The 12254-nt window shown below is 42.5% G+C and overlaps 1 protein-coding gene across 3 annotated transcripts in view; it reads right to left on the reverse strand.

The window, feature by feature from the left end:
• The window catches only part of MCM8 (minichromosome maintenance 8 homologous recombination repair factor), a 40555-nt gene extending 28537 nt beyond the window's left edge, over nucleotides 1-12018 (reverse strand). For 2 of the 3 annotated variants that reach the window (XM_083730220.1, XM_083730217.1), the window contains exons 1-10: nucleotides 11867-11983; nucleotides 10151-10311; nucleotides 9398-9472; nucleotides 8718-8800; nucleotides 7046-7195; nucleotides 4929-5032; nucleotides 4395-4593; nucleotides 3760-3845; nucleotides 2441-2592; nucleotides 281-479 (exon numbers count right to left, since the gene is read on the reverse strand). In XM_083730220.1, the coding sequence (XP_083586346.1) occupies nucleotides 281-479; nucleotides 2441-2592; nucleotides 3760-3845; nucleotides 4395-4593; nucleotides 4929-5032; nucleotides 7046-7195; nucleotides 8718-8800; nucleotides 9398-9472; nucleotides 10151-10292 (1190 nt within the window). In that variant the 5' untranslated portion in view covers nucleotides 10293-10311; nucleotides 11867-11983. Of the gene's footprint in view, nucleotides 1-280; nucleotides 480-2440; nucleotides 2593-3759; nucleotides 3846-4394; nucleotides 4594-4928; nucleotides 5033-7045; nucleotides 7196-8717; nucleotides 8801-9397; nucleotides 9473-10150; nucleotides 10312-11866 lie in introns of all 3 variants that reach the window. The other variant, XM_083730218.1, reaches the window with a different exon arrangement.
• Between the last annotated feature and the right edge of the window lie 236 nt (nucleotides 12019-12254).

Here is a 12254-nt window from a genome sequence, read left to right on the forward strand (position 1 = left end):
AGTCAGCCATCTAGTTCCAGATAAGTAGAATGGAGAACAGAACAAGTTGTTCCAGCTTAGACCAAGTTGTGTGCTTCAAGGATTATTTTAAAAGGAGATTCTTTTGTAGAAAAGCAGATTCATGCACACACTTCCTTCTTTCCTTACATTAAATGAATCAAGGGGTCTGGAAGTGGAAAACTGAAGAGGAGAGGGTGTCACGAGTGGATCATCTGGGATTGTTGAAACAAGATAATATGCAAAGTCTAATATTCACAATGACATGCAAGAAGTGACATACTTGACAATGAGCTTAAACAGGTTCTCTTCTGCTTGTATTTCCCGGACAGCATAAAGATCTTTAAGTGAAAACTCCATGCCGGCTTGGTGATTTATTCCATGTTCATAGTCCTTGACTTTCTGTCCTTTAGTGTTGCTGATAGAGTTTGCTTCGATGTATAACAGGAAGACACATTTATCATTTTTATTTCTGGATGCTCCTGTTAAAATATCACAGCAACAATCACATTATTCTCTCTATATGGGGGTATTACAGTTAAAAAAAAAAAACCCCAAAAACCACTAGTTTCAAACACAGGGTGATAATTCCTGAATACAAGATATATACAAAAACTATAACACTTTCAATAAAGGTAAAGGGACCCCTGACCACTAGGTCCAACCGTGGCCGACTCTGGGGTTGCGGCGCTCATCTCGCTTTACAGGCCGAGGGAGCTGGCGTACAGCTTCTGGGTCATGTGGCCAGCATGACTAAGCCGCTTCTGGAGAACCAGAGCAGCGCACGGAAATGCCGTTTACCTTCCCGCCAGAGCGGTACCTATTTATCTACTTGCATTTTGACGTGCTTTCGAACTGCTAGGTTGGCAGGAGCAGGGACCGAGCAATGGGAGCTCACCCGTCGCGGGGATTCCAACCGCCAACCTTCTGATCGGCAAGTTCTAGGCTCTGTGGTTTAACCCACAGCGCCACCCGCGTCCCAACACCCGCGTCCCAACACCCGCGTCCCAACACTCGCGTCCCAACACTTTCAATATACTGACCAAAATCAGTTTTGAAATCACACCACAATAACGATCTTGACCTGGCAATATGCAGCAATATATCGCTCCTCGCATGAGAGCAGCCGATTTCAAGGCACCGCTGATATTGCACAATGATCTCAGCGATAACGTTGCTGTTCTAAGCTGCCTTTCCTCACACTAAGGGAGTGAGGGCAGCTGATTGAACTCACTTCAAGGTACCGCACAGCAGCTTTTCTCAGACAGCAGGACAGTAGTAGCGGCCAGGGTGGATGTGGATCTTCTCTGGCTGCCCCCACAGACAGTGGCTTGATGCAGAACCCCCCCCCCCATCCCCTCCCACTAAAATCATGCAGTGGAGGTGACTCTGTTTCCTCTTCTCCTCTCACCCATCTGATCTCCGCAGCTGCTCCTTCCCTCATCCCCACGCCTGATCTCCAATTTCAGACATCGTGATATATCAGATTACAGTGGTACCTCGGTTTACGAACTTAATCCGTTCCGGAAATCCGTTGTTAAACCAAGGCACGCTTTCCCTAATGAGGCCTCCCGCCGCCAGTGCCCTTCCTCTGTTCGGATCCCATTCTTAGACTGAGGTAAAGTTCGCAAACTGGGACACTACATCCGGTTTTGCGGAGTTTGTAAACCGAATCGTTCGTAAACAGGGATGTTCTTAAACCAAGGTGCCACTGTATTGCAATGTTTAAGTGCCGATATATCACGAGATTGAAAACCATCTATTGCTCAGCCCTAATCTGTTTTCTAGTATACCTAAAATCCTTTGCTTATTAGGGGCTACCTAATGACCTTGCCGATTGAAAGGTCGGCGGTTCGAATCCCTGCGGCGGGGTGCGCTCCCACTGCTCGGTCCCAGCGCCTGCCAACCTAGCAGTTCGAAAGCACCTCCGGGTGCAAGTAGATAAATAGGGACCGCTTACCAGCGGGAAGGTAAACAGCGTTTCCGTGTGCGGCTCTGGCTCGCCAGAGCAGCGATGTCACGCTGGCCACGTGACCCGGAAGTGTCTCCGGACAACGCTGGCCCCTGGCCTCTTGAGTGAGATGGGCGCACAACCCCAGAGTCTGGCAAGACTGGCCCGTATGGGCAGGGGTACCTTTACCTTTACCTTTAATGTTCAAAAAATTACTTTGCAGAGGTAACTACCATAGAGCAATCAAAATTTTCAAATATAGGGGGTCCGTAGCTTGGCTTTTGAAAAATAAGGGGTCCTCACTAATTGAGACCCACTGCACTACACTATCGCAGCTCTCCCTAAAATAATTTCTTATTAGATTAGATTCACACACATAGATACCATTGTCAGGTAGTTGGATTACTCTGGTCGCCTCCCCTCACTCTGCCAAAAACAGAGAAAACTTGCACAAATGTCAACATACAAAAGCTATGGCCAGTTATAGTGTACCTTCCTCAGTGTTTGACACTTTGACAATGCCTGTGACGGTAATCACATCTCCCGGAACGCAGCTGTCTACCAGATCCTGTGCCAGTTCACATTCTATGGTTCGAGGAATTCTTCCCGCTTCTCGCTGATCATCGGACATGAGCTCTTGAATCCTAGAATTATGTTATAATACTTTTGTATTCGTGATATTAGTCAGTTGGACTGAAGACTGAAGACGAATGGTGGGGGCCGTCCCCTGTTCTCCTGAACCTTCCCAAGAACAGGAGGACAGTATAGATTTAGAACAGTGGTTTGCAGAGGGGCATAGTTCAGAGGTTGCAAAGGGCAGAAGCTGGGAAATATTGGAAGAGGAACAGCAGGAAGATGATGAAGAAGTAGGGAAGAGACAGCTGACAGACTCAATGCCCTCGGAAAGCATTCCTGACCCCCCCCCCCGAACCAGGCAGGCATTATGGGTAGTAGAAGAGAGAACTCAGAGACAGAAAGCTCAGATTAATCGGTGCGGGGGGTGACAAGGAATAGAGATGATGTGGGGGGTGGGACTTTACTTGGAGCAACGCCATCATGGCATAAAGACTAAATTCCTTTGTCTCCCTCTATGAATACTGAATAAATTCCGTGGTAAGGACTCTTCGTGTTATCTGCTTTTTTGGCTGCCACCAGGAGAGGGAGAGGATTCCCTGAGCCTTGACAGGTTACAGTAAAGATAGACAACATTTACACCCCCTGGCCTAAATCAAAGGAAATATGCTAAACAGTTATGGGGGATGAGTATCAGTGACGAAGGACAATCTAGGCTATTCACAATAGTCATCACTAACATCCCAATTTGCAATGGTAAGGTATTAACCATGCCCATTTGGGGGCCTGTGGATCCTGGGATCCCCCCGCCTCGCTCAAACACTTTCAGTTTCAATCCCCACCACCAGCAGGACATCTATACCCAAGAAGCCTTCCACAGACATATCAGGGGGCCTCTATTAGCATAAGAGTGGGCCAGGCCTCCCTGTCCCCCAGCAGAGCAGCACTTCCTAGGGTCTCTCAGCTGAACAAATAACAGCTTTAGGACTGCAGCCTTCATTTGTGAATGGCTTTTTATTCAGCACAACTTAAAAAGAAGAGGCATATTACAATGAAATTATTTGATTCCCTTAGAAGAACATGGCCATTTCCTCTTACATGTCAACTTTTAATAAGTACATCCCACCTTTAATTGCAATCTGTATCATACACACACATAAACAAATCTATTTCAGTTGATACATCTAAAATATCATAGGTTAAAAAAAACACACAAAGCAAAACCGAAATATACTTACTTAATAGACTGCCAGTCCACAGTAACTGTATAAGAAGAACTTCTGTCAGGAGTGAATGATCGTCCATGACATTCAGGCAAAGGACACTAAAAAATGCACAAAAAAGTTTATATTAAAGTACTTAAACAAAATATATTGTGGCACTTTAAAGACTAAAAAAAATATTATGGAATAAGCTTTGGTGGACCAGAGTCCACTTTATCAGTTGCACTTCATCTGCTTTACAAAAACTTATTCCACAATATTTTTATTAACCTTAAAGGTGGCACAAGATCCATCATTTTTGCTGCAAGAAACTTAACATGGCTGCCACCCTGGAAACTATAATACTTGACGTTATCCCATTTGTTTTGGAGGAGCAGAAAGCTCATCCACGCTAATTCTCAGAGGCTTCTGCTTGCATAAATCCTTCTTTGGCAAACAATGCTCTGAAGATAAATAATGCTTTAGCTTAATTTATGAACCACATATATAAACTGTGAGTAAACCAGAAGACGTGACAGGTTCATTTTCAGCAATTCGGCCTAGTTTTTTTCCGATGTTAACCCATTTCCCTTTATTGCCTGATGTTTTAAAGTCCCAGCAGTGTAATAATAAACAGTGACTTTAAAAAATGGTTTTAAAGTGTTCATTACCTTTGTAGGAAGAGTATATTTGCTGTCAGGTAAAGGGAAACTCTGAGTATTTCCACAGGCACTGCATATAAATGCCATCTTAGTGCAGATAGGCCTAATGTTACTGACACGCACCACAGTCCCACGCAAAGCCACAAATTTCCCATAGCAATTGGCTCGAATATTCCTAAGCTGAGTAAGCGGGTCATAGTTGTACACTCTAAAATAAAACAATATGGAAAATTAGATGACTGTCAGGGAAAATTAATCATGTTAAAATATACAGTGCTACTATGCACACCTACTTGGAACTAACTACTACATAACACAAAGGGATTTTCTTCAGAGAAAACATGCATAGGATCAGACTGAAAATCTCAGTCTGGCAGTGGGGCGGGTTAGAATCAACATGCTATTCATTCTAATTTGTGCCATTGATTTTAATGGAACTTAAGCCTAATTTACCCAATATCTGGGAAATGCTTCGCAAATAACATGTGGCATGTGGAGTTTGAGCCTTTCAAGAAAACTTGTTCTTTTTAAAGCAGTAGCTACCTTGCGTGAATATATGGGACATTAATTATGGGTTCTTCATCAATGGACAGTCCTTCTTGTTCCTGAAGTTGTGCTGCATGTTTTTCAAGATCTTTGCTTAGCACCTGTAACATAAAAAAAATACAATACTCAGGAAGCCTCGACCATCATATAAAGATGCTGGTAACACTGAACAGCATTTTCCAACCAGTGCAAAAAAAAATATCACAAAGGTTTCAAGAATCAAAACTCTGCATTCTTAATTGTCATTTTACACACACCCCTTTCTTAAATACCATTTTCTGATCCTTTTGTTAGGCACAATATTGGCTCTGAGGGTAGTTTTGTTTAATCCAAGTAAGAGGCTTGCTTGCTTATTTATTATATTTATTTATAAAGATCTCAGGGTGATTCATAATATAAAAACAGGAGATGAAAGCAGAAATAAATAGCTGAAAGAGAAACAACAAAATAATAACCCCCCTACCACAAACACATTTAAAAGGCTGTAGAATAAAAGGCTTGGTTGATGGGGAACATTTTCAAGAAGGACACTGACAAACTGGAACGTGTCCAGAGGAGGGCAACCAAAATAGTCAAAGGCCTGGAAACGATGCCTTATGAGGAACGGCTAAGGGAGCTGGGCATGTTTAGCCTGGAGAAGAGGAGGTTAAGGGGTGATATGATAGCCATGTTCAAATATATAAAAGGATGTCACATAGAGGAGGGAGAAAGGTTGTTTTCTGCTGCTCCAGAGAAGCGGACACGGAGCAATGGATCCAAACTACAAGAAAGAAGATTCCACCTAAGCATTAGGAAGAACTTCCTGATAGTAAGAGCTGTTCGACAGTGGAATTTGCTGCCAAGGAGTGTGCTGGAGTCTCCTTCTTTGGAGGTCTTTAAGCAGAGGCTTGACAAGCATATGTCAGGAGTGCTCTGATGGTGTTTCCTGCATGGCAGGGGGTTGGACTCGATGGCCCTTGTTGTCTCTTCCAACTCTATGATTCTATGATTTTTACATGGCACCTAAAGATAAGGAAGGCACCAGCTGAACCTCCTTGGGGAGAGCATTCTACAAACAGGGAGCCCCTACAGAAAAGGCCCATTCTCATGTTGCCATCCTCCGGACCTGTCATGGAGGAGGCACACAAAGAAGGGCCTCAGATTACAGTGGTACCTTGGGTTACATAAGCTTCAGGTTACAGACTCCGCTAACCCAGAAATAGTAACCCAGGTTAAGAACTTTGCTTCGGGATGAGAACAGAAATCGTGCTCCGGCGGCGCGGCAGCAGCGGGAGGCCCCATTAGGTAAAGTGGTGCTTCAGGTTAAGAACAGTTTCAGGTTAAGAACGGACCTCCGGAACGAATTAAATACTTAACCTGAGGTACCACTGTATAAACAAAGGGTCCAGGTCGGCTTATATGGAGAGAGGTGGTCCTTGAGGTACAGTCATACCTCATGTTATGTTTGCTTCATGTTACGTTTTTTCAGGTTGCGTCCTGCGGTGACCCGGAAGTACCAGAAAGGGTTACTTCTGGGTTTTGCCGCTTGCGCATGCGCACAAGCGCTAAATCGCGCCACGCACCTGCGCAGATACACCGCTTCAGGTTGCGGGCTTTTTGTGTTGTGAACGGGCCTCCGGAACGGATCCCGTTCACAACCAGAGGTACCACTGTATTGCGGTCCTAAGTCATTTTATGTCAAACATGCATAAAATCCAAGTTATAACACAAAAATAGACTTCAGACCCCTGAAACCAAAAGGTGAGGTGTCTTATGATTTCATAAGCTTTGTATTTCAAAGAAGCAGCCAAGTTAGAAAATCAAAAACTTGTTAGCTGTTTATTTCTTTGAAAGCACTCCAACACAGTCACACACAAAAAAGTTTTTTTCTGCTGGCTCACAGAGAAAAGTATTTGGTTATCAAAATATAAGAGTCATGGAGAGGGAAGTTCCCTGACTAGCTCTATGAGAAATCTAGAAGTACGGGTTTCTCTTCCTTTCACACACACTTGTTAAAAAAGAACCTTAAATGACACTTTTTGCCTCTTCCTCCCACCCAAAAGTATATGCATTCAAGTCTGTGAATGATTTAACATTCAAAATTTTACTGCTCACCATGTGCTTGATGTATTTACCTGATGTATGGCTAGGCCCATGCAGTCCAATATCTTTTGTGGCATATCTCTTAATTCAGAAGCAATATCAGGCATTGATTCCATTAATTCTTTATCATGTGCCAGCTCTTTATAATCCACAAGAATACTTCCTTTTCTTTCTATTTCATCCTATAGAAGAGAACTGTGTGAATTTGTCACAGTATTTTCAAAGCCTTGTCTGAATTGTTTTCAGAAAGACTGCCAACTCGGGATACGAGTCAGAACAAGGAAGCAGACAATAACTTGTTCAGCTCCCCTCCAGTCCTGAAATCGTATTGAGTGCTAATAAAGTTTGCTAATTGATTGCACACATATTAATAATAATTAATAGAAGCCTCGCTTTATGCCCACCAAGGCCTTCAAGACACATAAGAAAATCATAAAGGTAAAGATAAAGGGACCCCTGACCATTAGGTCCAGTTGTGGCCAACTCTGGGGTTGCGGAACTCATCTCATTTTATTGGCCGAGGGAGCCAGCATACAGCTTCCGGGAGGTCATGTGGCCAGCATGACTAAGCCGCTTCTGGCAAACCAGAGCAGCACATGGAAACACCGTTTACCTTCCCACCGGAGCGGTACCTATTTATCTACTTGCACTTTGACGTGCTTTCGAACTGCTAGGTTGGCAGGAGCAGGGACTGAGCAACGGGAGCTCACCCTGTCGCGGGGATTTGAACCGCCGACCTTCTGATCAGCAAGTCCTAGGCTCTGTGGTTTAACCCACAGCGCCACCCGTGTCCCTTCAACAAAATCATAAATGCATCCTAAAAATATACATTTGAACACTATAAAACTTAGTAAGGACTCGGTTAGCAGCAAGGATCCAAACAGACCACAACCTCCACATCTGACAGTACAGGGTTTTACATATCTTCTAAATGCCACTGCAGAACTTGTTAAGCCTTTCCAGGAAAGTCATCACCATGGAAAATATTACTACTTGTGGTTGTGATGGAAGCCACAGAAGGGAAAGGTATCCAAAAGAAGGTATCATTTACAAACTTGGACTACTGCAATGCGCTCTACGTGGGGCTACCTTTGAAGGTGGCCTGGAAACTACAACTAATCCAGAATGCGGCAGCTAGACTGGTGATTGGGAGTGGTCTCCGAGACCTCATAACACTGGTATTAAAAGACCTACAATGGCTCCCAGTATGTTTCCGAGCACAATTCAAAGTGCTGGTGCTGACCTTTAAATCCCTGAACTGCCTCGGCCCAGTATATCGGAAGGAGCATCTCCACCCCAATCGTTCAGCCCAAACACTGAGGTCCAGCTCCGAGGGCCTTCTGGCGGTTCCCTCACTGCGAGAAGCAAGGTTACAGGGAACCAGGCAAAGGGCCTTCTCGGCAGTGGCACCTGCCCTGTGGAACATCCTCCCTTCAGATGTCAGGGAAATAAACAACTATCTGACTTTTAGAAGACATCTGAATGCAGCCTTTTTTAGGGAAGCTTTTAATGTTTGATGTATTTATTGTATTTTTAATATTCTATTTGGAGCCGCCCAGAGTGGCTGGGGAAACCCAGCCGGATGGGCAGGATATAAATAATAAATTATCATTATCATTATCATTATTATTACAAATTATAAGATAGTGGAGGGTGGGGATAAGAGATAAGGAATGAGAAAGAGATCACATTATGAAGACTTACCTTATCATAAAGCTCTATTCGAGACACAAAAAATTTCTCAAATGCTTCAATCTTCTGAACAAAAGGGGAGTTGTCATCATATGCTGAATTGGACAATTTTCATTAGTAATTTAACATTTTTGCTGCAGCTTTAAAACATCTTGCTTAGAATTCAAAAACACAATTTCTCTATTAGAAATTACATTTCCTCAAATGCCATCCTAAAAAAACTGGGCACAAACCAGCTCATTCTTTCTGGATTTTTTTCATAGTACACAAACATAGGCTTAGGTTAAATGACAAGGAAGCTGTTGAACAAGTAGCATTCATGAGGGAAATGGAAAATATCTGGTCACACTGGAACCACCATATAAAAAAGGGTTGTTTGCATACTGACTTACTGAACACAGCTCACATAAACCATTTATTTATATAGCACCATAAACATTCATAATGCTTTACATACAAAGTGACAAGATGATAAACTACTGGCAAATATGTACAAGTAAGCTCATTAACCTGAAATTGTCCTTTTTGCATAAGTATGTATTTTATAACATACAGTATCAAGGATTTGGCTTCATCAGGCATTGATGAGAAGAGGAGGAGAATTAAATGAGGAGAATTAAATACAAGCCAAAATGTTATTCTATTCTTAAGCCATCAAGTCAGTTCTGTATTTATCTACAGAAAAAGATTACCTTCAGAGAAATATAGTTTCCAGCCTCTATAAGTAGGAATCTGATCCAGAGTCATCTGAACGAACTGAGGCAGAGCTGAAAAGCATTCCCCAAGAAAGTTAGTGATATTAGTGAATTTTCAGTTCTCAATTTTTCATAGATATATCTGCCTACATATGCTGCTTTCAACTGATGTCTGCAATATATTTCCATATAATATCTTTTTTATTAAATATTTAAATATATAGCAATATAAAAAGATCCACAAAAATGCAATAGCAGAAGGTAAATACACAAAGCAAGAACAATCATAACAAATGTTCCTGTTCTGTCCACAGGGTCATATTTACCACATATGACATTTATGCCTTCTTTCGTAGCATACCCTGTGGAATAAGAAACTGGCTCTGCCTGTAATATTTCATAATGTTTTATGCAGTTTTATTGTTTAAAGGCTCACTGGGTTCCCCTTAGGAAGGCAGGACAGGCTATAAATTTATAAATTCAAAGCAAATAGATAAAATACAGTTTAGAACTAAAGTTATTTTTTAAAAGATAACAGTTGCTCATACAGTACACAGAGGCAACATTCGCAAGGGGTTCAGATTTTAAAACTTCCCTCCATCTTAAGACCACGATATGGCAACCCCAAGCTCCAGGCCTTGCATTATCTTATCACAGGACACATTTTCTTTATGCTATCCTTCCAACAACAAACACCTTCCTTTAAAAAATAATAATACAAAAGCAAATCACCTTGTGGAATTAACATACCAGACTCTGACTTCCCAGCACTTTTCCCTTCCCCTCTCTGTCCACGTCCTTTTCCTCTCCCTTGCCATGCTCCTCTTCCTCGCCATCTCTGAAAGCTACCTCTTCCTCGCCCAGAACCTTTTCCTCTGAGTTCACTGCTCATCTCAGCACTCTTAAGGTACCTGAAACCAGAGTTAAACCAAAGGACGTTGCTTTCAATTCATGTGTGGCAAGTAACATTACACCTTGCAAGTAATCCATATATGAAATGAAATGATGACCACTTCTTGTAGGTAAAACACTTGGAGTGAGCTAGCATGAAAATCTAATGATCCAATGTACAGTGAGTAGAGAAGACGCTTAGGTTGCAATCCTATGCAAATGTCAGAGTAAGTCCCATTGAACATAAGGGAATTTTCTGTTGAATCAACATACATTAATTACAAAATCCAAGCACACCACTACCTATTGAAGACATTTTCATTTAAGAAGGTGCGACCTATGGAACAATTATATATCTGAAAAAAATGTTTTTTTAAAAGAGTTTGTTTATATGATTATTGTTTGAAAAGATCTGCATTTTAGCCTGTTTCTGTGCTGAGCATCACTTTGAAGGCATTAAGCTGTGAAGCAGCCTATACATTTGTTTAAAAATAATGATAATAAATACTTAGCAGCAAAGGGATTTTAAAAAACACTCCATAGATAACAGCAGTACTGTACACTGGATAGGATACCTCACATCCCTGGGCCACAAATGCTCTCATTAGAGCCAGAGTTAGACATTATGCAGTTCTCAAGCATGGCCAGCCTATAATGTGGCCTACACCCATTCAGACTACAGTACAGGTACTACATGTTCATAAAATCATAGAGTTGAAAGGGACCTCTAGGGTCATCTAGTCCAACCCCCTTTAACCAATAATAATAACAACAACAACCACCATCACCTCTTCTCATAGAAATCTAGCATGTCAGGGAGATATGCCTCATTTTCATTACCAACACCCTCACCCAGGGCTGGATTTAGGTTTGATGAGGCCCTAAGCTACTGAAGGCAATAGGGCCCTTTATATGTCCAGCTGTCCTTTGTCAGGAACAAATTGTCGCTGTTTTTTGTGTTAAATATATGTTATATGGTAATTTATGAACCTAATATATATCTAAAGCCATTTGCACATAACAAAATATGCATTTTATCAAAGTAATTATAATTCTAGAAAGTCCGTTTCAGATCGTATGCTTTTCAAATAGTTTAATTGCAATCTGAGTGATTTCTTTACACTCTCTCTCTCTGTTTCTTCTGTTCTTCTATCTTCCCTTTACTTTTGTGGTAGCGTTGTTCTCCCTCCGCTATTTTTACTCTTTATTTTGCTTTGGGTTTACTCACTCCGCGAGGGGTTTTTTGCTCCTCCTGAGTTCCCCGTTTTTCTCCTTGTCTTATTCCCTTTTGAGTTTTGTTGCTGCTGCTACCACTTTACGTTTATTTTGATATAGAAATAGAGATTTTACCGTCTTGTCGCTGCTCCAGTGATGTCTATATGGTAATTTATGGACCTAATAGGTATCTAAAGTCATGTGCACATAACGAAACATGTATTTTATCAAAGTAATTGTTGAACTGAAATACAATTAAGAAGTATATTAATAGTGAATTTTTGGGGGGGTCTAAAAGAGTGGGGTCCTGAGCTATAGCTTGTTTAGCTTATACATAAATCTGGCACTGCCCACACCCACCTGTCGCCTGGTGTGGGGCAACCCCAGAGCTGAAAGCAGCAGCTGCTCACCAAACCCCTCTCCACTCGTTCTTCCCTCAGGCAGCTTCCGCTTTTCGAATTTTGGCGCGCGCTTGACGCGTCACCTTCGTCGCCAGGCCGTCAGAAGACCAATGAAAAGCGCGCGCTCCGGTTTCTACGTCACCCAACGCGCCTGGCTTTTAGAAAGCCCATGAAAGGCGGCTGCCCGGTTGCTATGGGAACCGCCTCCCTTCCCCTAAAGACGTCAACAAAAGGGAGACGGCTTCTGCGCCTGCGCCCCCAAAGGGAGAGAACCCTTTTGCTTGGCGGGGAAGGGGGAAAGAGGCAGAGGCTGGGCTCCCGGTTCCCCGCGCAGGGGCAGCCGGTAG

Source organism: Podarcis gaigeae (assembly GCF_964106915.1).
Source record: "Podarcis gaigeae genome assembly, chromosome: 3".
Classification (NCBI taxonomy): Eukaryota; Metazoa; Chordata; class Lepidosauria; order Squamata; family Lacertidae; genus Podarcis; species Podarcis gaigeae.